The 27,953-nt window shown below is 42.1% G+C and overlaps 1 protein-coding gene across 6 annotated transcripts; it reads right to left on the reverse strand.

The window, feature by feature from the left end:
• Nucleotides 1-1,698: 1,698 nt before the first annotated feature.
• dtnba (dystrobrevin, beta a) lies at nt 1,699-27,044 on the reverse strand. Of its 6 annotated transcripts, none has more exons than XM_079291080.1 (21): nt 26,908-27,044; nt 18,431-18,522; nt 18,139-18,219; nt 17,745-17,958; nt 17,569-17,654; nt 15,630-15,784; nt 15,384-15,483; nt 15,098-15,264; nt 13,680-13,804; nt 12,553-12,624; nt 11,779-11,856; nt 10,900-10,984; nt 10,655-10,734; nt 10,010-10,108; nt 7,422-7,518; nt 7,166-7,186; nt 6,757-6,910; nt 6,353-6,442; nt 6,029-6,076; nt 4,749-4,781; nt 1,699-3,666 (listed from the first exon to the last, which is right to left on the reverse strand). In XM_079291080.1, the coding sequence occupies exons 2-20, from the start codon at nt 18,519-18,521 to the stop codon at nt 4,774-4,776; spliced, it is 1,851 nt and encodes a 616-aa protein (XP_079147206.1). In that variant the 5' UTR covers nt 18,522; nt 26,908-27,044; the 3' UTR covers nt 1,699-3,666; nt 4,749-4,773. The 6 variants fall into 6 exon arrangements, with proteins under 6 accessions (XP_079147206.1, XP_079147207.1, XP_079147204.1 ...); XM_079291081.1 differs by having other exon boundaries at nt 4,749-4,778; nt 10,900-10,987; XM_079291078.1 differs by having other exon boundaries at nt 10,900-10,987.
• Between the last annotated feature and the right edge of the window lie 909 nt (nt 27,045-27,953).

Here is a 27,953-nt window from a genome sequence, read left to right on the forward strand (position 1 = left end):
AGTCCAAAATGATCCAATCTTGATAAACTTGAATTAGGAAATCTTTGGAATGAGCAGTTACTTCAAGTGTCAGTGAGATGAAATAGGCTTTTATTGCATGAGGACTAGTTTATTTTAGCTCTAGAAGAGAAGGTTCAACTCTGTTTAACCTCCGAGAGGGAGAAGGAGTAAAGATCCCAAATAAACCGGCTCATAACGCCGCTGTGTGAGTACGTATAGAGGAGGTGGGGGGCTTATTTATAGCAGTCAGTGAGGTCACCAACAACAGAAACCTCAGTGAACTTTATTCAGTCTATAGTTTACACCCCCACCTCACACACACACACACACACACAAACACACACACACAACACACACACACACATATACAACACGCAGAGTCCTGACCTCTGAAGGAAGCTCCTGGGAAAAGTGAGAACTGCTCATCCATACTAACGAGGACACTAAATCAGGGGGGGGTGTTAAAAAGTCGAACATGCAGGAGAATTGGCTATTTATTTATAGAAACTGGGTTGTGACCAAAAACATTGGCTCGGTTTTGTTTCTCCTCAGATTATTGGGATCAGTTTGGATGAACATGGTATACATTTACTCGAGTACTATTCAAATCTCAGGTACTTGTACTTTACTTAAGTATTTAAAATGTCTGCTACATTACAATACCTAAACATTATATTGTTAAAAATATGCTCAAACATGAACAATAACACGTTGTTTACACATTAATGCATCGGTAATATTCTAATACTGTTTGAATATTTAACGCTCTTGAAGGGTCTATTTTGCGTCGTGAGTACTTCTGATGTTGCTGCTTATACTTATCTACTTTAAGTAAAGTACGATTTTGAATGCAGGACTTCTTTCACAGCAACACCCATTGTGATGTATTTAGAAACTGTGTTTTCATTGTTTAATTTAAGAGTAAGCGTATTTCTCATTTAAAAAGTTGCATAGTCTCAAAGACAATGTGATTTTTGCTGTGGAATATAACTAAGTACATCTGCTAAAGCACTGAACTTAAGTACAAATTTAAGTACATTTAATGCCACTTTTTTACTACATTTCAAACAGAAATACTGTCGGATATTTTTTACTCCGCGACATTTATTTGACAGCTAAACTGACGAGTTTCATGTTCATTTTATCTCCACCTCAACAAGCCAATTATATTTTGCATTAATGATATAAAATGCATCAGTATAACACTCACGAGGCCATTATTCTGAATTGAGCACATGTTCTTTTGACTGCAATGTACTTTAACTCCAGTAGCCTTTTTAGTGGAGGACTTTTACTTGTAATAGAGTATATTTACAATGTAGTATTGATACGTTTTACGTAAGTAAGGTTTTGGAGTTTCTGCATCAACATGGGGTTTAGAAATGCCGTGTTCCACACGAGAGAGGACCACATTTTACAAATGGGTCACTTTCCATACAGCAGAGTTGAGTGTCTAACTTGTTTCACAGATTTATCACATTAGATGTTTATGTTTTGCCAAATTGTACTGGAACATGAACAAACCAGGAGGGGATAATGATGAGGTCATGGAGGAGCTCTGACAAAGTAGTGGAAAGTCACATATAAGTTATGGAATTAAACATCGTGCCCTTGTTTCTTATGTTGCAGCCCAGGCTTTTGAGTCCTGTAATATTTAGATCAAGGGTCACAAAGACGGACAAATGCACCAGTTTGATGTTAAATATTATTTATTGTAGCTGAAAGACGCTTTTTTCACTCACAGAGTCAGCTCAGGCAGGTTCAGAGCTGTGTTTACAGTTTCATGTCAGGACACGGCTGTCCTGTCAGTCATGATTCCACTCTCACTCTCTTTCTCACACGCACACACACACACACTATTACACGCATGAGAGTTCATTCATGTATTTAATGATTCATACAGTCAGTCGATCTGGAAATGTGATAATCACACAGACGCGAGCAGTCTGTCAAACAACGTGGAGGGCTGGTGAAAGAAAAAACTTGTCCAACTGAAATCTGATCCAAAAAATGTACAATGCGATTAAGTCAGAAATACTTAAAACATATTTTCGATAAAATAATTTCACATCTGCTACGTGAAAATAAATCAACCTGACCCGGTTTATATTACCGTCTGAAGATTTTTGGGGGTGCTAACGTTGCAGAACTTCAGGATCCCCTGCACTTCACAGGAGGCTTAAAAATAAATCAAAGAGTAGCAAAGTGTGAGGAGTTACTGTGGGCAGGAAGTGTTTAGGAAGTAAAAGCCATTCGTTTGTTGCATAGATGGTGTTCGGTAACTGGCAGTTGAAGGTGAACATGATACTCTGACGGTGGAGAAAGTCAAAACTGTGAATAACTTAAAGGAGAAAAGGCGACTACAACTCCCAAGGAGCATTGGAGTAAAAAAAAACATCCAATCAGAGAGTTTAAAATTGTGTTTAATGAGTCCACTTTTGGTGAATGATGCGCTGTGTTTTGTTACTGATTACATGTTGGTAGCTTTTTTTAAATGTCTTCTTCTCTTGTTGTAAAATAACTGTGTATCTATTTACTTCATTTCCTGATATTTTTGAGTCCTAAAGAGGTGAAAGTATAAAAAAAAAATTCAAGAGATATAGCAAAAAGTTGGGGTAATACAGAAAAAACATAATTTTGTGGAACACATTTTTCCTTCTTCCACATTCCTTCAATCATGTGCCTCCTCACACTCAAGTTGGGAAACACTGAACCGTTGAAAGAACGTTTGTAATGGGGAGAAATACTTTGCTCCTCCATTGCTACACTGTTGAAGCAAATGGTTTTATATTCTCTCTCCCTCACATGACACAAACACACACACACACGCACACACACACACAGTAATCAGATATCTCCTCTTTGACTGTCGTCCCACTGCAGTACCGAGATACACAGAGAGGCCTGGACAACCTGAGCTGCTGTCATACCAGCACCCGTGGCACTAATCTCTTCCAGGTTTCAGACACCTGAACCAGGACCGGGACTTCAGCCCTTCCACCCTGCACTGTGCCGGGCTCGACACAGCAGGAAACGTCCCATTAAAGCTTATCGTCTCAGCAGGGCTGGACCACACTCACGTACGCAAAAACACTCAAACTGAACCAATAGATGTCAAAAATCAAAGCAAAGCAATAAATACTAAGCACACAGTGCCAAAACGTAAAACATTTCAACTCAGCTCTCCTTGTTTTGACTTTCCTAAGTTCCCCCCCCCACTTTTTCTCTCCGCTATATTTACATCCTGAAACTTTCTTGCACTTTTTAATCCTTCAAAAACGTCCGAAACACATCTTTCTGTCTCTACACGGTGCCCCCATCACTTACTCGACCCTCGAAAACGCAGAGCGCACACACACACACACACACACACACACACAAACACAAACACGCCACAGTACAAATCAGTAGGTTTCAGATTTCTCGTTAAGCTGTGCATGATCAAATGAAAACAAAAGTCAAACCACAGTGACAAGACACACACACACACACACACACAGAATCACAGCTATACATCAGTAGGGACCCGGCGGTCGTTTGGTGTCCAGCATCGTGATTGGTTGTCTAGCACTGGAGCTCTAATCCCCGTTGGCTAACGATTAATACAAGAAGATACATCTCCATCCCAGCAGGCTCAGTCTTCTTTGGTATGGAACATCACTCTGCCTGAAGAGAGAGCGACAGAACCGTCAGATAACCAATCAGAAGTTCAAGGAGCAGCTCGACCTTTTTGGGCGAAATGCACTTATTTGTTTTCTTGTCGAGGGTTAGCTTGATAATACTCCTCCCAATGTCTGTCTGGGAAATATGAAGCTGAAGCCAGCAGCCGGTTAGCATAGCTTAGCTTAGCATAAAGACTGGAGGCAGAGGGAAATCAGAATCAGATTCAGCTTTATTGTCCATGTATCCGTACGCACACCGTAACCTCGCTTTAGAGGTGTGCATGTTAGACAGAGGCAGACTAGCTGTTTCCACCGTTTGCGGTCTTCATGCTAAGCTAAGCTAAATGGCTGCTGGCTGTGGCTTCGTATTCTTTGTACAGACATGAAAGTGGTATCAGTCTTCACATCTAACTCTTGGGGAGAAAGCGATTAAGCATATTTCCAAAATTCTACCTCAGTTGTCAAAAAGGTAAATACCACATGAAAACATCATCATATCATTTCAATTGAATTAGTTTTGACAGATTACGTTTTTAGATTTATGACACAAAAATATGTCTTCTAAAAAAGAAAATAATTTTACATTTCGAATTGAAAAAACTAAATAAGAAGTTTTTCTAAATTTAGGAAACAACTACGTGTTTGATTTTTCTCTCTGTATGAACTCAAATAAAACATCACAAAGTGCTTCTGAAACATTGAACATTGTCCTGTTCAAACAAGTTGTTGCTTTGAGCATCAAATCACTCGTGCAGTTTTTCCCATGACACGATTGCGGCCTTTTTTTTGTTTCGCTGGAAAAAAATGATAAGTCTACCCTCTTCAGAAATACATCTTCTGATTGATTGGTGGTTAAAAATGAAGAGGAAGAGAGCCGTAGTTTCATCTGTGGATGTTTGTTATCTGGTGCACTTCGGCAAAGTTGAGTTTGTAGCTAGTTTGAACCTTTAAATGTACAGTGTGATGACAAAATCCCAGTGCATTGAAAACTAACTCAAGCTATTTTTGTTGTGCTGTACAAGAAACGAAGTTTTGATCATCATGTTGTTGTTAAAAAAAAAAGGTTGATTACATTGAATCACTTACTGTTTTTGTTTGTCCTGTGATCATGTTAACCTGCTGAAGAGAGAAAGAAAGTGTGTTAGCCGTTAGCAGAGGATAAAGCAACGTGAAGCTAAATCAAGTGATACAGGTTTTACAGCCAGAAGCTGTAATCAGAACCAGAGCAGCACTTAGCATAGAAACATAAAACAGGGCTGTACTTGGCAGGTGCTATACAAACTGACTCTTATTGTGGACAGTCTAACACAGTATTTTATCTTTACACTTTAAGACTTAACTGTGTTGAACGAGGTATTGAACTCTGGCTGTTCGGGGGTTCGGTGTGTTAGGACTGCAGGTGAGTATTATTATAAGTGTTTAGTCTGGGCTCAGGGAGCAGACCAGGAAGTAATTTCACCGCCTCGGCTCTGCAGGCGGTCTTCTTGTAAAGAGGAGGGGCTCCATAAAGCAAGGCTAATGAGACGGCGTGTTAATGAAGCTTGCTGCAGTACAGACGAGAGAGAGGGAGGGAGAGAGAGGGAGAGGGAGAGAGAGAGAGAGGGAGAGAGAGAGAGAGCGCACCTGGAGAATAAGTGGAGACGTGTAGAGACTGCGCACATGGCCGCACAGACAAGCATTAAGCAGCTGTTTACCCCCAAAGAGGAACCTCATGTCTTTTGACAGTAGACGTTTATTCAAGTATTGTACATTTTTTAGTTACATGTACTTTACTTGAGTATTTCCAGAATTTGGCACTTTAAATTCTACTCCCGTTTATGAAATGCGGGGCATCATTATAGATTAAAAGCACTCTATACTCACACAGGTGTCTTCATTTAGGTGGCTAGTGACACCTGCTCATGATTTACATGAGGCCGCCAATAAGATACAGTTATAACTCATCCTGCAACAAAACTAACAGCGTCATAAGATAACCTGAAAAGTGCCAATCTGCATTTGTTTCTTCCTTTTGTCAAGAAGCATTTTGAATGCAGGACTTTTAATTGTTACAAGATGATTTCAGTTATTATAATCTCACCAGTTCTTACCACCTTTTTACATGAAAACTGTCAGAAAAAAAAGCCGTAAGGAAGCGTGGAGCATTGTGGCCTTTATTTTTCATTCATTTGTTATTCTGATTAATTCATGTTATTTTATTATTTAGTGTTGGTTTTGCGTGATAAAGTAAATATTTTAAAGCACTAATTACTAGCATGTTAGTCCCAGTGCAAAGATTAAGCAGTTCATGTCGGTGTGAAGTTCTGTTTAACAAGCAGAGCGAGCAAAGAGAGGATTAACATGAGAGACCAAAGAGATTAACTTACCTCTGTCCTTCCCGTTCAGCAATCTCTCCTCTTCCTCCCGAACCTCATCTGGTCAGAAGAGAGGATAAAAAACATTGTAATGTAATTACTTTCTAAAGATTATTCAATCTTATAAAGAAAGCATTAAAAAAAAACAGACTTCTTGTTGTTCTTGACCAGTTTTGTACCCAGAACTGAAAGCAGGTGATCGTTTGGAAGCTTCAAAGATGTGAAAAGAGCATCTGCAGGATTCTATGTAAATGTGTGTATGTCCATGTACACACACACACACACACACACACACACACACACATATATATATATACAGTTTATGTTTGTGCATACCAGAGTGGAGCTCCTTGACCAGTGAAGACACAGTGTTGGTGATGGAGTCAGCTGCTACCAGAAGGTCGTTCCTCAGGTTCCTTCTCGGGCCTGCGATTGAGAGATGTGAGTATCAGTTTCACCTTATTAACAGGTGACTGTAAAACCTGCAGCTTGTGACAAAAACCACTCAACGACACGTAAACCTGTTAGATCAGGAGATCAGGACTAAATCCCACTAGAAACGTCTCGTGTGTGTCTGGAAGAGGTCCGAAAAAATGATGGTTTACTTATTGTATTTCGTCTCAGAGCTTTAATGAAAACAAAGCCACAATATATGTATTTAACTTTGTGTGTAAGACCATGAAAACAATAATTACTTTATGGATGTATTTTTTTTACCCTGCTTTAAGCTCCAGACTTACCCTGGGCGAATGCTTCCTGTACGTCACCACCAACCCCAGCGAGTGAGTCCTGGGGAGGGTACATGTGAGCGTGGGGAGACGCGGCGCCTACAGAGCGGACGGTTGACGGGCTCGGGCGAGAAGGAGAGGCGTGAGAAGAGCCAGCCGCCTGCGCCTAAGAGATGCATTCATAAGGGTTGTTGCATAGAATCACTTATGACTTTCAGAAACATCTTGCCATTTCTGTTACACCTCAACACCGTAGTACAAGTTCTGGCAACCGCTGGGAAAAGGGTGATCCCTTATTTATCCAAGATATTTATGTCCCGATTGGAAAAATGTAGCTTGCTTGTCAAGTTCACTTATTTTGACATCCTACATTTACAGTGCCATGAGTAAGAGGGGGGGGGGGGGGGGGGGGTAAACTTACTGCCTGTCGCTGTTCCTCATCCTACAGGGCCACAACGTGGGCAGTCGGAAAGAAAACAGGGAGGAAAAGGATGGAAAAGAAGAAGTCAGATACACTCAGAGCTGGAAAAAGGTGGAATTATTAAGGAGGAAATAGCAGAGGGGGAAAAAAGCGAGGCTTGTTACTGGGAGGACAGACACAGGGAGGTGTAAAGAAAAAGAGAAACCTTGCTAGTGTGTGACAATAAAGAAAGCGTGCATGTGTGTTTGCGCGTCACCTTGAGCAGCTTCATCAGTCCCTCGAGCTGCACCATCAGCTCCCTCCTGCTCTCTTGCAGAGAGGACATCCTCTGCTCCAGCTCGTCTTTCCTTTGTCTGCAACACACAACAACCCTCCATTACTGTCAGCAGGCCGCAACAAAAGAACCAGAGTGCGAGGGCTCACGGGAGGCGGAAGACACTGTTGAAATGAAATAATTAGAGGTAACAAAAGGTACGTGGTTCAGAAAGGCAATGAGACAGAATGCTGAACACACTCAGAGCTCTGAGAGAAGACTCACCGGCCCCATTTACACTTTTCCTGTCAGACATCTCCGGATCTGATTTGGTAGACTTTCATTTGGACTCGGCCACATAAACTGTATCAATCTCCGTTAGCCAACTCAAAAGATCTGCCGTAAATGTAGAGAGGTCCTAACACACGCTTTCTGAGCACAAGATCATCCTTGAAGCGAGGTGAGAGGTTTGCCAGAGGAAAAACGCAAACCGTAGAACAATCACACGGAAACACGGATGTTTGGAAATCGAAGGAACACAACGTCCTTCATTGTTGTTTTTTGCGGGTGATCATTTGTTCCAGGTTTGCAAGAGGAGACTCGGTGGAGATGAGCTGTGAAAGAGCTGGCTGACCGGAACATCAGAACATCGTGAGCCTCCGAGACGGACCACAAGACCTTGAAACCAAACTTTGACATCATGAATTCACAATGATGACGAGTTCAAGACGGCAGGAGCAGCAGGTACGGCCATCATTGACTTGATACTGCTTAGTGTAGACCACCGAGCACAAATTCAATCCAAGATGCATTCAAATGATAAAAACAGTGAGTTGGCAGCGAAATGGAGATTTAAGAGTCAGCATACAAAACTAGCATTGTTCCAATGAGATGTTTACGATCTTTTTGTCCAAACAGCATGTGGTCTGGATTGGACATTAAAGCAGGAGTGACAACTCTTCTCTTCCCCCCTTGGCTTCCCTTCACATTAGGACAAATGAGTAAATAAACAGAAAAAAAGGAAGTCTGAGTCATGCAGCAGCTCCACATTTGAGTCATTATAATCCCAAAGTAAAGCTTCAGAAGTGAACGTTCCAAATAACCATTTTATCCGTATGATTTCATGGCGTCGTGTCCTGAATCTGTGCTGAAACTCCTTAAAGGAGCAGTGTGTAGGATTTAGTGCCTTCGGGTACCTTAGGGCGTTCTCTAGAGTTTGGTTTGGTTTGTCCGCTCTGGGCTAGTGTAGAAACATGGCGGTGCCACATGGCGGACCGTCTAGATATTAATGGCTCATTCTAATGTAACAAAAGTACAATGTTTCCTAGTCGCAGATGATTATACACCAATGAAAACTTAATCCAACACAATGCTGCTTTGAATCTGGAGTTGGTAATCTTGAGAAACTAGTAAGAGTTCGCTTGATTTTAAAAACGACCAAACTGTCCAGTGTTGCCAACTCTTTTCGATGACAGTAGTTAGCAGCACTCCATTGGAGTTAGCTCCAATAGTCACTAAATCTAGCGAGAAAGTCGCCACGTTGGCAACACCAATGATTGGACAGGCTTATTGGAATTTTTATTATTCATATGTATTGATTGCTGTCAGGATGTACAGATCATTTCCACAAATGTAACACAAGAAATGTGGTGGAAACTTCATACTGATATCATGTGGCATGCAAGGAAGTGATTTGGCAATGGGGACAGCATTGGTACAACTCCAGATAGCAAGATTACTGATAATGACTCAAATGTACGCATTGGACAAAGAATTACAGTATCCACTGTCGAGATGTGAAGAGGGACGGGAGAGTTCATTTCAGGGTGCAAAATGAGTGTGGCGTTCACAGATTATTACCTTGAATTATGGGTATTAGCTAATGTGTGTCATTGAGGTTGTTGCAGTTTTCACTGCGCATTTATACAATTAAGTCCAAAGCCAGAAAAAGGCTACATTCATCACAGTATATGTTGAATATCCTCCTCAAAACCACTTACAAAGGAAGTAAAGGGTACATATTGTGATTTGCACAACTTAAAGCCACTATGTCGAGAGTGTGACTACTTTTGAATGTGGCGCCCCTGAGTGGCCACATCCAAGAAGACACAGACGGCAATGCACACTGCTCCCATCAGCTCATTCTTCAAGTCAGAATAAGTTCAAAGATGCTATAATCACATAAAAATCTGCTCTGTGCAGCACCATCAGTATCCTCCCGTCATCGTTACTGCAACTCTCTCTCTCCAGTTTTTGCTTCGTATAAGGTCTCCATCCTCTCCCTTTGAGTTTTTGTTTTTCACCAAACTACCATAAACATGTTGGAAGTGATTTTTATATTGGCTTTTCACAAAAATCCACCATCTGTCACCACCATCTGCCATAAAGCACTCTCCCCTCCGTGCTGCAAGGCAACGTGGCAGATTTCCCGCCAAATCGGACACTGTGGCACTCTATGTAGCAAATGAAACGCAGGGCGGGTAAACTTCGATTGTTGATGTTTGAGCATCATTTCTGTTGGTATGTCATAAAAACAACAACGAATAACTGTTATACCGTCATGTGCGCGTGTGCAGCAGCGGGGTGTTTACCTGAGCAGCCGAAGCTCGGCCAGCAGAGTCGGGTTGGTGGTGGCCTGGCACGCTGCCTCGTGCTCCATGCGGAGATGTTTGATCTCCGCCAAGATCTCTCTGGGAAATGAAAAACACGTCAGCTCAGGCTGGGGGAGCATTACATCACCGGACAGACTGTGGAGAGACGGGGCGAGAATACACACTCGCACTTCTGCAGGCTGTTGCAGATTATAGGGAGGAATGTACATGTTGGATTTACAGAATATACTTTAAATGTGACAAGCAGCTGCATTTTGGAAACACATATTAACACATAAAATGAATATTGAAGACATGAAGGAAACGTGCTTTGAAAAAAGACTTATTCACCGATAGTCAATAAGTGCAGTGGTAAAAAAACATACACGCTTTCATCAAGTCTACCTCAAAATGTTTGCCTTTAATTATTGTGTCAAACAGTGAAACAGCACTGATGAACTGCATCATCTCTCAGATTTATTCCCAAAATAAGACCAGTGATTTTTTTAAACATTGGGTAAAACTGGGCTGAGACACCAGTGTGATCTCTGTACACACAAATGTGTATCACAAGTACGACTACAAAGTGACGGACGTGGGTCAAACTGAAAAGGAATGAATCAAAATGAAGAACTCATGCATTACCTGTTTTTGCTTTCCAGCTGAGCAATGAGCTCCCTCTTCTGTTTGTTCACATCAAAGTTGATGCTCCGGTACGGTATCACCTGAAAAAAAAACAGAAACACAGAACTTGAGTTACTTGAGCTGACTGAGTGTGGGTCGACCGTTCATCGTTTAACAATCGAGCTCTGTGTATATGTAACACAGAAGTACCTGATTGTGTATTTATGGTATATTTGCAGTTTAAAAACAAGGTGTTGTTGACTCACTCCTGCGCCGTCAGTCTGTGCCAGGCGGGAGGTGTAGCGGGCGATCAGTTTGTGCTCCTCGTCTTCTCTGCTGGGACTGTCCACACTACTGAAACACACACACACACACACACACACAGAGCAGGGAAATCAGCAACATAAACGACATCTTAGTGAGGAATAATGTTTGCAGGTTTCAGAGTGTCCTTTTTTCTAGAGTTGTCAAATATTCACATACAGACTGAAATCAAATGTAAAATGTCCCCTGTGAGCCACTGTAGATGACAAGGGGAGCCTGCACTATACAGAGCAACACTTTATAGTGCATTCTGCTCTCTGATCAAACAGCCCTGAACACAAACAAGTGGAATATGGCTGCCAGTTTGAAGCAATAATACCAAAAAACGTTGATTTGTAAAGGAACAATATGAATCTACTGTCTACCTCCAAAAAGGACCAAAATGACCCTAAAATCTGATCATGGGGACAAATATTTCCTTCAGAAGAGTTAAATTCAAGCTCTGGTTTTGTGAGATGTTTCAAGATTATATAACAAACATGAGTATAAGGTCAGTCATCAATCATCAAAATCAGGCTTTGCACTAAGTGCTAGCAGCATACTCTGATCGCTAACGCTAACGCTAAAAGGATGCTGGACACAGCGATGATGCAAGTAGCAGGTGGGACGTTCTGTGTTTGAACTTTAACACACGACTGGCTACTGAATGTTAATGTTGTTGGCTTGTTGTTTTTAATGCATATCAAGTACACAACCTGTAAAATGATTTACACGTGGATTTATTTAGTTTTTACTTGATCTTTTTTGTTCGCAATAAAAGATAATAAACTCCACCGGATACGTGTTGACTAAGTCACGGTCTTACTGTACTTCACTCTCACCATGGGCTGCTCTGGAGGCGATTCACATACGCAGAGATCAGAGCGTGTTCCTCGTTCATACGTCGAGCGGCTGCCAAACTGGATGAGAGACGTTATGTCGATATTTAATGTACACATTTCTGCTGATGTATCTTTTTTTCATTTTTTTTTTTTCATTAATTCTCAGTTCACTGTTGGGCTGCAAATAACAAATATGTACAATCTACATAAAATGTTAGCAAAGAAGTGAAAAGTACTGTGACCAAGTGGTCAACGCACTGCAATGACAAGAAATAGCAGATGTATGTGTTTTCTGAGATTGCAGCATTATTTTTGAGCTCTCTCAGCCACCATAGAAAAAGTGCTCATCACAGTTTAAAAGTGACGTCTTTAAATGTCTCATTTATCAGAGGAACAGTCCAAAACTTCCCGTCACATAAAAGAAAGACTAGCAAATCCACACAACTTAAAAGCATAAAATGTTTTTAGCTTTACCTCATCTTGTAATTAATTGCTGCATAAGACGCCTACATTTTATTTTCATCAAATCTAATCAGTGAAATAAAATCGCGAATTGATGTAAAGTTTGTGCTGAGAAAGCAGTCATTTAGAAGGACCAAGGGAACGAAGCAAGCTATTAAAAACTCATTTATGCTGACAGAGGCATGTTGTTACCCATTTAACCTGCAGCTTTAAACTCCAGAAACGTTGCAAACTTCTAATCACTGAGAACAAAAAAAATATAACAACAACCTGTAAACTGGGAGTTTTTCGAATCTTCATGTCAGTTTTTACCTTTTGGAGGACTCGGGCACTGACGTGGACAGCAACATGGCGTCACTGGTGTTTCCAATGGGGCGAGCGGGGCTGCACACACACACACACACACACACACACACACACACACAAACACATGTATCAGACCCATATTACCAACAGTGTAAACACAGAGTAATGATAAAAACATTGAATCATTAAAATACAAAGTCCTGCCTGTCAGAAAACACACATTCTTGCACCTCACACTCTCTCACGTGCTTTTGAGTGCAGTCATGCAACAGTGAGTTGTACTCGTCTGAGCAAACACAGACAGGGCAAAGATCAGCAGAGAGAGAGAGAGAGAGAGAGAGAGAGAGAGAGAGAGAATGCAGATCCCCAAAAAACAGCTAAATGATAGAAATTTAGAAAAAGTAAAGCTTGTGAGAGTTATAAAACCTGACACAGCAACATTAGAATAAACATACTCACTCCGTGCTAAGTGCTGAGTCTCTGTCTGCTGGCCCGTTTATGTGTCCAGTGCTTGGAGGTCCGTAATGACCCAGTCTGCCGATGTTTGGAAAATCAAACAATGTGGATCCACCGCAAGGGGCGGAGCAACCAAAGTGTTTCGTTCTAGAGGTGGGACTTTCGTGTTATCTGAAGTTTTTGTTTACATGTGACTGTACCGGCGATAACACGGCAAAATGTTATTTTAGGCCGAGTTTCTGTGACGTGGTAGTTTCACTTTCTGTGATGCAAAGTTACCATTCTTCAGAGGGAAGTGTTAACATTCCCATTAGAGCTTCAACAAAAACCCTGTCTGACTGAACATTAACATTGAATTGTTTACAGGAAATTGAACCTTTGTTTCTTTACTTGACTTCTTTCTTTACAGGGTTTGTATAAAGGCAATAAAGTAGTCGCTAAACATGAGATATGAGTTTATAGATTACATTGAGGAGGTTGGTTTATGCCGTTTTGCCGGTTACACTCGTTGTCATCTTGCGTCTTCGCAGAACATTTTGTTTGTACTCCCTCTGGCGTTTCGGAGAATAATTCAACGAACAGCACATTGAGCATGAAAGACTTTATGCATGCTCACTATGGTGCCACAAGTGAGTGTAAACAAAGCTTTAGTGTGTGTGCGTGTTGTGAGGCCTTACACTATGTTGGAGAGGTTGAGGGTCCTCTCAGGTTCCTCTGGGTAAATAGGACGAGGGGGCTCTCTGGACGACACACAGCCCAGAGTCCTGCTCAGGGCTCGGCCAAGCTTTGACGCCGGCGACTTCTACACACACACACACACACACACACACACACACACACACATAAATACAGACACAAATATCAGGTTGACATTCAAAAGCTGTGTGACTTTGTATTGTTGTTCTGCAGCAGTGTTAACTACAGTAAAGAGCAGGAAGAACTCCATGGATAAAGACAGTTCTTAAGACACACGGCTGATAAACTGCTGTGAAAACACATACAAAATATATCATATCTTAACTTGTATTATGAATGTACATATGTACATGAATATGCATGTAATTTAATTTCACTTATTTATATAATCATGTGAAATTGTTGTAGTAATCTATTTCTATGGACCCCAAAAAGAAGAGCGAATGCAAATAAATAAACAAACAGTTAGAGATTGGAGGGAATGACGACAACTTAATCTCTGTTGTGCATTTTATCCGCCGAGGATGAATTGTTTATGCCACACTTGTATCAAGTTAAAACAACTTTGATTGCAGACCAAACAATTGTTGCCAAATATCAGTTTCTGATTTTATTTTGTATGCTGCAAACCTCATAGAAACATGCAGGAAAGACGATGTAACCGTGTATTTTTAGCGTTAAGTGCGGCGAAGTGAAGCAGATGAGATGACAATAAAATGGAGCCCAAAACTAAAGCCTGCTGGAAATGATTTGCAAAGTCTGCAGAGGATTATTAGGATGAGTGTCCCATGAAGAGAAGATGCTGTTGGACTGGCAGCAGCATCTGCACCAACAAAGAGATTTATCCCTGAAACATCAATATGACAAATTATGCCAAGCCTGGGTGATAAATAATTCAACCATGTTTCCATCTATTAATACATCCGTTCTCTATTGCAAACATTTTCACCTTTAAGCTAGTTTTTGGAATATTACTATAATGTTATGGGATTGAGGCATTTCAGATTTTTGGAAATAAATACATCACAATGAGCAAAAAGGCTGACAATATTTGCACTGAAATACACCTGTCCGGAGTTATCAAGGAAGATTTGCAGGTTTTGAATATGCTGTGATGATCTGTTGTGTGTTTACAATGTGTGTTTTTATAGTTAAACCTGTTTTAAACCAGACTGTCTCGATTCTAAACCAAGTTTTAACCATCGAAACAGCTTTTTGAAGAAGTGAGGACCAGATGAAATGTCGTGTTGTGTCTTAGTTTCTAAGCGCCCCACTGTAAGCTCTAAAATTCATTATGGTCCTCACAAAGATGGAGGTCCACACACACACACACACACACCCACGCACACACACGGAGTGCCCCCTGGTGTGATGAACGGGTAATCACACAGTGACTCACCCAGGACGAGTGCTCCTTCATCTGGTGCTGGTTGCTATGAGAGCCGCTGACGTTGCCGTGCCAGAAGCAGTTCTGGCAGAGCTGATAACCACGGCAACGGAGGCAGCGATAGCGGAAGCCCGTCATAGCGTTGCCACGGCAGTAGGAGCACGACACGGGATGGTAGACTGAGAGAGCGAGAGAGAGAGAGAGAGAGAAGGCAGTGTCTGTCAAAGATAATTGCATTTAACTTACATCTATGTCTGTGTGTGTGTGTCTGTGTGTGTGTGTGTGTGTGTGTGTGTACCATGCTCCACGTTGGCCATGCGGTGCATGAGAGGCAGCCAGACAAGACACTGAGGAGGGTGAGCCACAATGTCCAGGAACATGTTGAGCATCACCCTCTTCTACATCAACAACAATTACAGAGGACAAAACTCATCAGGAACACAGAATATTAAACAGAATGATAATCCTGTAATACTGTTATTGCTGAAATAAATGTATATAACAAAGGACAGATCAATGGGGTGGTTGAGGTGTGTGAGCGTACCTGCTGTGGGAAGCATGAGCGTGCTGAGGTGTGTGTGTAGCCAAAGGACGGCCCTTCGTGTGCAGCGGTGGGAAGCTTGAGAGCCTCCCTCAGAAAACCATCAAACTTGGACTGTACCAGCACGCCGCTGGAGTCAGATACCTGAGAAAACACATCTACACACACACACAAAAAAAATAGTAAAGCATTAGATTCGATTAATTCCTTGAAGAAACGGCCCTAACCATGGAGTCTTACATGTGCCAATTAATAACCCCAAATAAACTCTTAACCTACGCTTTAATGGTCGACCTTTTGTGCACAAGCTTTTGGTCCTGAGACCGGAGGTGAATCTCCATAATCTGACTTTTTTTAAAAACATATTCCTGTCACCACACCATGATGAATAAAAGAGCAGGTAAATGAACATAAGCAAACAGCAGCATTGACCTGCATTGTCCATACGGTGGCAGATATGTGACGTGAATATATATACCTCCATACATGCTGAAATTCCCACTGACAGATTGAGATTGTAAATAAAGTTGTTAGACATAAATACAGTAAAACGAATTAAGTAGAAGTGCACAGTCCGTGATATATGAATAAATACAAATGATACAAATACAAAATGTATACTCTTGGTCCTGTTGGCCTATCATGAACACTATTTCTATACCTGTTTACACCAGGTGGCAACTTCCTGTTCTGTAAAGATAAGCCAGTGAAGAAGTGTCTTAAATTTGCATTCTTTCTAATAACCAAAAAGAGGTCAGATTATATGGAGGTCTATGAGACGATGACCCTACTTCTCTCTTGATTTGTTACCTCAGTAAACATTGTAAACATGAGTTCATGGTCTCAATCTCTAGTTTTGTGGAAGTTTGAGTCTGTTCCACAGCGCGGAGGCCAGAGCACGTGTCCGGCTGCTTTGTACAGTCGACACGCTGCAACAATAAATCTACCAAAACTGCTTTACAATTAACAGGAATTTAATTCCACTGATGCAAGTACGATTACAGTTACACAATGGAGTAATTACTCCTAAGAAATATTACAATATTAACCCACTTTGGAAAAAAATACCTCTGGTCCCATGACACAGCAGTCCCAGGCAACCACACGCTAAAAGAGGCAGAAAAACACTTTCTATCTCCCGCCCTCATATCTGTTCGAAACACCTCCTCTTCCGTTTATCCCGATTCCTATTGGCTAACTTCCAGGAGTGTATTCGCCTGTCTGCCTTTCTGTCCCTGAGTTTACTAACACATTCAATGACTGTCAATTATTGTTTAATCCCTCTATGATAAACATTCAGTATAAATGTTAAACTTCTGCAACTTTGGCAAAAGCTTCATGTCTCAAATTCTACTTCTAGCTACTAATCCGAAAACACTTTATGCTTATCTTAATTATACATTTCCAAAACACTTATGATTATGACTAATTATGAATTCTTAAATATGAATTATTCAACACTTTTATTATAGCTACTAAACACAGTTCTATGCTCAAATTTCTTACAGTTTCAAGTCTTCTTCAATACAGCATGATGTTCATTGAAGAAATCATGGGCCATTTAGAGTCAAATAAATCATAAAGCAGGATGTGCTTTAGGGCGGGGCTACCTTGTGATTGACAGGTCGCTACCACGTGTAACATTTTAGTTGTCTTACTCAGCGATCGGTTCTACTGAGCTTCCCTCTTCCCCCACTTCTGGTTGCAAACAACCAAGATGGCGACGGCCAAAATGACGAACTCAAAGGCTTCAAACCTTTAGTCCACAAACCAATGGGTGGCGTCACGGTGACTACTTCTTCTTACAGTCTATGTTTTACAACCGAAGCCTACATGTTCATGCCCGTTTTCTGCGGAATGTTGAAAGTATTTCTAATAAATCTAAGATGACGTATCTGCAACAGGTTCCACGTGAGTCGTGATGGTATCGTTTGGTACTCACAGCGGAGCTTATCTACCAGTTTCCCTCCACACAGTGTGGCCAGCATCGCCTTCACAGAGAGCACCGTCAGACGGCTGTCAGGCTCACTAAGAAACAAACACATAGGACACTATAGCACAGCACATGTCACACTCACTTGTATTTAAAAACCTTTTTAATAAAAAATAACGAGCTACCTGTCAATGCCGGTCAGCAGGAATTCGACTAACAGGACGGCGCTCTCTCGCGGGTTGATGGTGTGCGTGGTGGGCAGGCGCTTGCTCAGCTGGTTGAACAGGGAGGACACCAGGTTCTCCAGCCGGGTCACGGAGATTGCGGCGTTCAGCTCTACGGCGTTCAGACCAGCGTCCCGCACCGCCTCGATCACATTGAATATATCGATCAGATGCACTGGAACGAGAGCAGTCAAGTCAGTGAAGTAGTCACACATCGTGATTGTGACATCATTCTACTCGTGTCAAAAAAAAGAACTTGAAAGGGCATGAATGACAAGCTGTGCTAACTTATTTGACGGCAAATCTCTGTATTGACACTTTGAACTGATGCTGAAGGAGAACATGGAAGACTTACAGTTGCATCTCTTCTGTATGAATCTGAGCTTGCAGGCCGTTCGATACGTGGAGAGACAAATGGCATCCAAGTTCTGCTCCGCTGTGACAAGAAGAAGAAGAAGAACAAGAAGAAGAAGAAGAACAAGAAGAAGAAGAAGAAGAAGAAGACATGTTCAAGCTTGGTTGATTATGAGTCTGTGTTGGAGATAAATACACGTTGTTCTTCTGCATGCTGGGGATGGAGTCACAAGTACTGGAGCCAAAAACACTGAAGGAGAGGAAAATCCACCTTGGGGTCAAAGGTCACTCACCAAGCTCTACGAGGATCTGTCTCCGCTCTGCTTCCACTGTTGCTGGAGTCACCCTCCCTCTGTCTCTCTGCGCCCCCTCCTCCATCACCATCCTGCACAAAACAGCAGCAAAACTCAGCACCTGGGTTTCCTGAAAGGCGTTGAAAAACATCATGAAACTGTGATTGTTTGTAATGTCGTCTGAAATGTTTCTGGTGGATCTGATTTGCTCTACATTTAAAAAAGTAACTTAAAATTCAGATGAACCTTAGATAGGAACCCCATTAGAGACTCGAGACGGAAACTACTCGGGCAAAGCAGGCACTGTTGAAGTGTACCACACAGGACTACTGTATGCATACCGACACACACACAAACAAACTAGAGGCGGCGGCTCAGAGTCAAGTTCAGCTTGGTAAATAAACACATTAATGAGAGCAGCTGAGGAAATGTGATCCGTAGCCTGGCATTCAGACTTCTTAACAAGGGCACAGAGATAAAGGGAGGGGGGGGGGCTGTAAGAGAAAGAAAGAAAGAAGAAAGGATGGAGGAAGGAATGTAAATGTACATTTTAAATGTAAATCAAAGCGGGAGGGGGGGGGGGGGCGGGGCTTGAACCAGCCAAAGTGTCCACGGACTGAGCTGCTGCCGGCCATTATTTCGTGTTATTTTTTAAGGATTAAATAAAGTTAGCTGTCACTCACGGCTCTGCTGTCAGCTGAAACAGAAAAACGCCCGAGGACATCAGTCGCCCTGGTAACAGTCATACTACACCACAAAACTGAAACACGCAGAGACACACACACATATCTGCATTCCTTGTATAAATGTGGTGACAAGCCAACCCCCAACACACACACACACACACACACATTCCAGAGAGGATTTGAAAGCTTCCCAGGAGACTTCATGCTTCATCTAGAGATTCTAGACAAAAGAAGGATTCCTCCTTTCATTCACTTTCTCTCACACACACACACACACACACACACACACACACTCACACACACACACTCACACACACACACACACACACACACACACACACACACACACACACACACACTCTCTCTCTCTTACATTCCCATCTTTATACAGCTGTACACTAAAGGCTGCTCATGCCAGCTAGTCAAGTGTAACTTTCTTCTTTCTCTCTTGACACCTTACAGGAACAGTCATGTCATCACTTCAAAGACTCCAGAAACACACTCGACCACCTTTGTCGACAGTAAGTTCCACCTTGACCGTGTTCAAACCGGAAAAACATAAAAGGTATTTGACAACAACTGGAATGCACAGATCCATCAGGACTTCAGGACAGCAAGTAACGGTGCATTAGGACGCACCGAGCACAGAGCAGATATTTGACACATCGTTTTGTGAGTGAAATGTCAGGAAAAATACATCAGAATTTAGTAAAAGCTAAGGTGGTGTCAACAGTCCACATTACAAAGATATTCAGACTACAATTACATAATATCAAGCAGCAAAACCTCACATTTAAGAAGCTGTAACTATTACATGTTTTTGCTTGAAAAAATGTTCACCAGTTACCACACTGGACTCCCACGGTGAGCAAATCGTTATTTCCAGCCTGACCTTAGTGATAACTACACCATGTCTGTCTGTCTGTCTGTCTGTCTGTCTGTCTGTCTGTCTGTCTGTGTATAGCTGACACGGAGGAACATTTGGTCTGTGAGGTTTGCTTTCTATTTTAACTCTGAAAGCTTTAAATCATCATAGATATAATTATCCTTCCAGCAATTACCCCCAACTATGTCAGAGGGCCAGCAACAGCTTGGCTGCCGTTTTCCCAATCACTGGGTCCAAGTACAAAGGTTGGTCACATGGGCTGGATCCAAATAAAATAGGCTTTTACCTCGATCCCTGCTTCATGAATGAATGGGACACCTGCAGCAGCCTGACCAACATTCACTCAAAACAATAAAACATAGGCCAAACATAGATAAAGTCAAATTCATGGAAAATACTTCAAGCCACAGAAAGTCAAACTTCAGGAGCTCAGCAATAGAAAGTCAAGTATAGACGGGAGGGAAAGAAAGAGAAGGGTTTGGAGCTGGAGAGGTGCATACAGCCGACTGCATGTGTGTTGCTTCTCTGTGCTTGTGTGGGTGGCGGTGCGCGCTGCTGTTGCACCACGGTGTTTTATTGTGGCTGACATTTGCTGAGCTTTACGGAAACAAACACACAAACAGCACACGCTGCCCTGAGTACGCACAGAGGACGCACTCTCAGTCTGCCACTAACTTCTGCCGTAAGATAGGGGCTCAGAAAACACAGCGGAATGCTTCCATCTACCCCTAATAGGCAGTGTGTGTGTGTGTGTGTGTGTGTGGTCCTACATCTCTGTGTCAGGGGGTCACACAGGACAGAGGAACCTCAATAAGGGACGTCTAGCAGGGAGAGAGAGAGAGAGAGAGAGAGAGAGAGAGAGAGAGACGAGAAAGACAATTTGAAAAGTCTTTTCAGTCTGTAGACAATAATGTCAAAAGCTCTTTGGGGACAACAGAGGACGCTAAACACAACCAGTGAGGTACACTCCCTCCTGCATCTCTGCACATGTTTGCAAAATTGTCCTTTTTATTTTGTTATAAATAAATAAAATCATTTCTTTCATCTGTAGTCACTGCTGATACGATGAAGGATCCTCTCTGATCGTAGGCCGCCTTAAAACAGCTGAACATCCTTTATCAGTGCATGTTTATGTGTTGTGTTGAATAAATGACTCATTTTATGACCATTTTATAACCTGTATTGCAGGTTCTTCTGATTGAAAGTCCTTTATCGGTAGTGTGTGACGCTCATGTTGTCAAAACAAGGCCATCGGATTGCAACACAGCACAAAGTACTCAGTCGACTGAAGCTACCGTCACACTCGTCAATTCATGTGGCTGCTTAACACAGCATTATTTTAAATGTAAAGTCAATGAAAATCAAGTGCTTCTTCTTGACACATGCTCTGAATATATTCTTGTAAAGCTGGAAACAAATTATGACCATTTGTAAAACAAAATTAAATAAAATCCTTCACTTGTTTTGCTCAAAAATAGGCTGAAAATCAGCCAAGTGGCAGCAAAATATTCCCCAAACTAAATATAATGAATTTACACACTGACAAGTCGTTGGGCTCTGCTCTCAAGCAACAACACAACAAAGAATCTAAACATTGTCCCACAAATACAGTCTAACTCAAACCTCGTGGATACGACGACCACAAAACGCAGAGTATCTCCGCGTTAGCGTTATATTTCTGAATTCACGCGCGTGGCTTTAAACGAATGAGCACGAACACACAGAAAAAAAACAAAAGAGAGCCGCGTGAGCGACATCCGGCCTGAATACCCGTCGAGACAAACTGCAAGAGGCGGACGGTTACATCCTGTCAGCAGGTGTCACACGCATGACAGACAGACAACTGATACACACACACACACACACCTATTTCACTGTATGGAAACTCAAATGCCACAACACACACACACAGCAGTGACACAATGCTATGCTACACTTTTCGCCAACAGCTGACTTAAAACGTGCTGTTTTTTTCTCTCACGTTATCACTGGACCGCTACAAGAACAACACGTTCCTGTTCACATCTGGTTACTCACCACAAAAGCCACACATGATGTTAATCGTCACAGTGAGACCTGTCACTCTATTACCTGCTGTATCATCACAACATGTCACCCATAATCACACTTGTTGGCGATTCAGACGTAGGATGTGTGTGTGTGTAATATAGAAAGTGTTATTTCTCTAAACTAAGATGTAACAAATAATATTGGTTTGGTATCTGTACGGAAAATGACGGATCACATTGGCATTGAAGGTGCTTGAAGATGTCTCTGGGCTCTGGGTAATTTGATTGTCACTATTTTCTGGCATTTTATAGTCTAAATTATCAATATTATTTATTCATGTTACCTGGATAAGGACTGCACATTAGACACACACACACACACACACACACACACAGATACTCAAGTAATCATGTGTGATGTTGAGTCTCATCAACCTTTCCTTCTTCTCTCAGTACACGGTGTTTGTGTGATTGTGTGTGTGTGTGTGCGTGTAGGAGGGATGTTGCATCAGTGCAGACCACCCAACCAGACCAGTGCACCTGTGCATTTACCACACACACACACACACACACACACACACACACACACACGCACGCACGCACACACACACACACACACACACACACACACACACGCACGCACTGGTTACACTTCTGTCGGCCCAACAACTGAAGAAAGTAAATGGTCCTGAAAAAAACACTCTCTCTTACGCTCACTTACACACACTCACTTGTACTCAGGAATCAGTTAATCTCAGTCTAAAACCTGAAAACAACTGGCTTCAAAACCTTTCTCTGCACTCAACACTCGACTCACCTCTGAGTTCTGAGGGGGAATCCACAAACTTAAGTTTAGCTGAAGACGCAATACGGTGTGGACACCGACGGGCGTCAGGCAGGCGAGGTGGTAGTAAAGAGGGTTAAGAGGGTGTTTACCACCCGCTGCACACACACACACACACACACACACCATGCATGCCACATGACCACATGACCACTTGCAGCTGCTCTCTATTCTCACCCTCTGCCCTGACAGGACCTGACCAGTGTGTGTGTGTGTGTGTGTGTGTGTGTGTGTGTGTGTGTGTGTGTGTGTTATACATTATATATATACAGTACGCTGCAACTTTAGACACTGACGTTGCTGAAATACCAACGAGCTCCATTTATCCTCGACACTTTACTGTAACACGCGACACAGATGAAGCCGGCCTCCCTGAAAGCTCCGCAGCAACCTTTTCTAAATTCATTAATGGTTTCAGGAAACTTGGAAGTTTGGGCATTTCGAGGAGTTGACTCGTCACACGCCTTGGGTCTCAAATGTCCTGAAACATTTTACACAATGGAAAACAAAATAAACTCTCACAAAAAGCAGCGACTTATCAGCTGAGGTTTCGACAGGCTGAGGAATGCTGTCAGAATGTTATAATGGTCTTTGGATTTGAGCAGAAGTTCATGTTACTGTTTTACCATGCGATCTTAGAGTATTATGGGATATCCGATAACAGCCTGGTATGGGAACTTGTCTGTACAGTTGAAATCACAGATTGCCCGTCTGGCACAGACTGCTGGGAAAATGATGGGGGCTGAAGTACACTCGTATAGCGTGGAACTGCAGGGTGGATGCCAGAACACACTTCCCCACAGGGACATTCAAAATATATCTTACGTAGATTCATTGTTTAGTGTATACAATGTGTATACAATCCATCATAACCACTCCATATAACTTCAACTTTCAACTGCACCCATTACGAGCAGGTCGAACCGAAAGCGAAGCGCCTCGCCCCGCTTCTCCGATCTCTCGCTCCTGACCTTTGACCCCCGTGCTGCCAGGAGAGACAGCCCGACTGACCTGGGACAACAGAAGCAATACATCTCCGGTTACGTGGTTACAGACGGTAAGCTATGTCACGGGGTGTTTGGAGGACCGGAGGGAGTCAGAAGTTAAGAGCATGTTCTGAGGTGGAGACATGGTGGAGCCTGTTATAGAGGGTATAGAGGTCCAGAGAGATGGAGCAAAGAAACCTTCCTATTTGACCCAAGATGGGCTCTTCTGATTGAAATAGCATGAACCGGGACTGAGGATCTTCCACAAGAACTGGACTCAAGTTGGTGAACTCCAATGAACCCGCACAGGAAAAATTCAGTTTGTTTTTAAGCTCTCCACGACTGTATTCTGACAGACAAAAGCAGAAGAAATGCAGCTCCCCTTATTCATTTCAACAGGACATTAGTGAGCGGGCATCTGTGCCAAGTTAGGTCTGAGGCAAAAACACGCACGTTCATCCAGCAAAGAAGGAGAACCTGACTCAACCTTTGCCACAATGCAATGCAACCACACATTCTTGGGGGTGATTACCACCATTCGTCACAAAAGAGGCTAAAACAATTGCTGGCGTCAGAGTTGTAAAATCCCTTTAAGCCACTTTGAAACGATTTGGCACCCGAAAAGCTTTCCAACTTGTGTAACTGTTACTCAAACTGGCCTTTGTCGATTGTATTCCATCGTCTCACCAGGACCTGAAGCAACACGCCCCACCAATGCAGACCCAACGCATTGATTTACAGTGTCACGGTGCACTTTTATCTAAAGTGCCAACTTCTGTGAACGCAGCATGATCGGACACCTGCACAGAACTGACTCTTGAACTGGGGAGGGAGGTCTGCCTGACTGAGTGCAAGGTGGCCATGACAGTTGCAACGAAGGAAAGCATGAAATAAAGAGAGAAAGAGAAATGCAGACAAGAAGAAGATATGAAGAGGAAACGCAGAGAGAGAGAGAGATCAAGATGTACCAAGAAGCCGGAAGGAAGGAAAGAGCGAGAAACTGACACGGTGAAAGAGAAGTGAAAGTTGTGTCTACCGACTATCTTCAATGAAATTAAAAGACTTCTGGGGTTGAAAGGCATAAGAGATTCCTTTCAATCCGGGTCTCAGCGAGTCTATTTATTCAGCGGCCCAATTTTTACTGCTATTTTCAAGCTATCAGAGGCGCCGCACACACCCAAACAGTAAACGAGCAAAGAGCTCTGAGGTCCATCCGACTGCTCCTACGTGCAAAATGAGGAATACTTAGATTTCACTCTAATTTAACTCTGGAGAAATGACACAAACCAGAGGCTAGATAGGAATGACTGCTCTGCTAATCATAGGGTTCACCCCCCCACACCGCTATTATCTCCCCACCCACAGCGGAGACAGTAACACAGTTTTGCGTTACTGTAAATCAACTAAACATCTGAAATCTTTGCTTATGGAGACGCTGAGATGAAATGTTATGACGTTGAGGGGTTGGTGGGGAAGAGACCATCAAGTATTATCTTCAGGTACATTTATATAAATTACTAAGCGTGTTCACAAAATTGTTTGGGGGAGTATATATTTATACACACCTGGTTGTCATGCAGGTGGCAGGAAAAGTTGGGAAGGCTTGTTTTGCTCTCTCTTTAAAGATCTAAACCATTCGCCCACTGCTCAATTAAAGCACACAATAGGCAATTACCGGGAAAGAGTGGAGACCCCCCGGGGGGGCCGTTTTGGAGACAGCCCATCTGTTACTGCCATCCCTCTCTGTTTGCTTTCCTCCACAGGGAGGAACAGTTTGGAAAAGTCTGCAATCTGCCTGGATATGCACGTGTTTTTGGTCCAGGGTTTGGATTTTTACACCCCCGTATGTTTCTGTCACACCCTCGAATTGGACCGTTAATGAATGTTAGTTAATGAACTTGACCTTTATTTGACTGTTTGATCTGTATCTGCTGATAACACAAAGACATACATAAAGAAAGGCATAGCTGGTAAATTACCATTGATGAAAGGGGAAATAACCATATTTGGATTCAGAAAGCAGAATATCAAAACAGATGTCGGTTAAAAAAGATGTTTAATGTCATTCAGACCCCTGTCTTCTTTTCTACTGTTTTAATATCTGCTCTTAATATCTACTTCAAACACATTTGGGCTGTGTGTGTGTGGGGGGGGGGGGGGCTGTCATAGTCTGCTCTGACACCAAAAATGCTTAGGTCATCTCCAATAACACCCTTTGGCAGGTTGTGGGGTGACAAATCATTCCAGCTGACCCAACAGGTCAGTAATGTAATGATTCATTAGACTGCTGGTGATTCATTAAAGCATATTATGATTTATTAAATCATTTAAACTTCACCCAAGTGATCAGATGAAATGATTTATCAGCCCTAACATTGACATCCTCATTATAACGTTCTTACTAGTTAACATATGTTTCCAAAGCTTGTTGCAAAAATACATGCATTCCACTGAGCCTTAATTAGAGCCACTCAACATATAGAACCGTGTGCCGAATATCACAGTGGACACGAACGATTTAAAAAAAGTAGTTCGTTTTGATCCACAAAGCCTGTGTGTTTGGCAATAAGCCAGGTAACGTAAAATTGGCACATTTTTTGAATGTAATAAGTTTCTTTGATAGAAAACGGCGCACGTAACAAAAGTTACGCACAAGTCAAACACCAGTAGTGTAGTTTGAGTTGAAAAGTGATTGTGACTTCTGTCAACGACAACACTCAGGACAGACAGGGACACCGCATTGAACACATGCAACATGTCCACGGTCTTCGGCGGACACTTGGAGCTGCCGTGCATTTCACACGGACTACCGTCACAGCTCGTTATAGTTCTGCCTCAACGCTACTTCTGGGAAGCCGTGTGACATCTGAGCGGCCATATTGCAGAAAAGTTGTAACTCCCTGTTCACCTTGTTCCTCCGAATGAATGTGCTCCTGAACTCACCAAAACTCGGGTGCAATTTTCACATGACAAGTCACACCTTCTATCAACCTCAACCTAAACACGTATGTCTGTCTGAGCGACTACCGTTGCGTCCTTTTAACCGTAAAACGCGGGTGTACTCACCGGGACTGTTCTCGGCAGGTATTCGTGTCCAAATACCAACATCAACAGTGCAACGTGTTGTACCGACTTAAACACAGTTTCTTCTCTCTGCAAATACACACTTCCTCTTCTCGCCGTATGCTGCGGTTCTCCTCTTTTCTGATTTAAATAATACCCCCCCCCCCCCCCTCCCGGTCCCGTTATTTATTTCCGTAGCCAACCATGTTTCGCCCCCTCCATACTGGTCGCTGCTGTGATGAGGAGTACTATTTTTGAAAGTAAGTCACTCCTCTCTGCGCTCCGTCCTGCCCCCTCGGTGACAGTGAGCCGCCGACACACACAACCTGCTAATTAACGTTACTTACCGAAACACATTCCGTAATAACTCAGGTTTAATCAGATTTTACTGAGATTAACTTGTTGTTCATGCACAATAAGATTTCATTTAATTCGGTTACCTAGTTTAACTGTTACTTCTCATATACAGTCTATGGTTACATCCGGAATAAATGGTAAGCTTTATGCCATTTTCATGTTAGTTTAGGTATAAAGATACATATATACATATATATATATATGCATATCTAATATATACATATATATATATATATATATATATATATATATATATATATATGTATATATGGAAATACGTAGATTTTGGCGACTCAAGTACTTTTGTAGTCGAAATAAGTACAATTCGTGGATGTATTTGACTGAGTCCAGTGGTGGAAGCTGCCTTGGCTATTTATACAGTATATATATAAAAATATTCTTGACATACTTGTACTTTATTTACTTGGAAAAATATAGTGTTGAAAGTATCTTAGTAGCCTATTTAGTAAAGTACCCTACTTAAGTACAATGCTGAGGTACTTATACATTAGTTTTTGAATTTCTCCATGACACTTCTACTCCAAAAAGCTACAATTCAGAGGGAAATAAAATATGCCTGTACTTTATTCTCCACCACAATTATTTGACACATTTAGTTACAGTTATTTTGCAGATTCAGACCAATAATACAACATGTTAGACAAATACATTCTGATGTTTTGTTGGGGATA

Source organism: Melanostigma gelatinosum (genome assembly GCF_949748355.1).
Source record: "Melanostigma gelatinosum genome assembly, chromosome: 19".
Classification (NCBI taxonomy): domain Eukaryota; kingdom Metazoa; phylum Chordata; class Actinopteri; order Perciformes; family Zoarcidae; genus Melanostigma; species Melanostigma gelatinosum.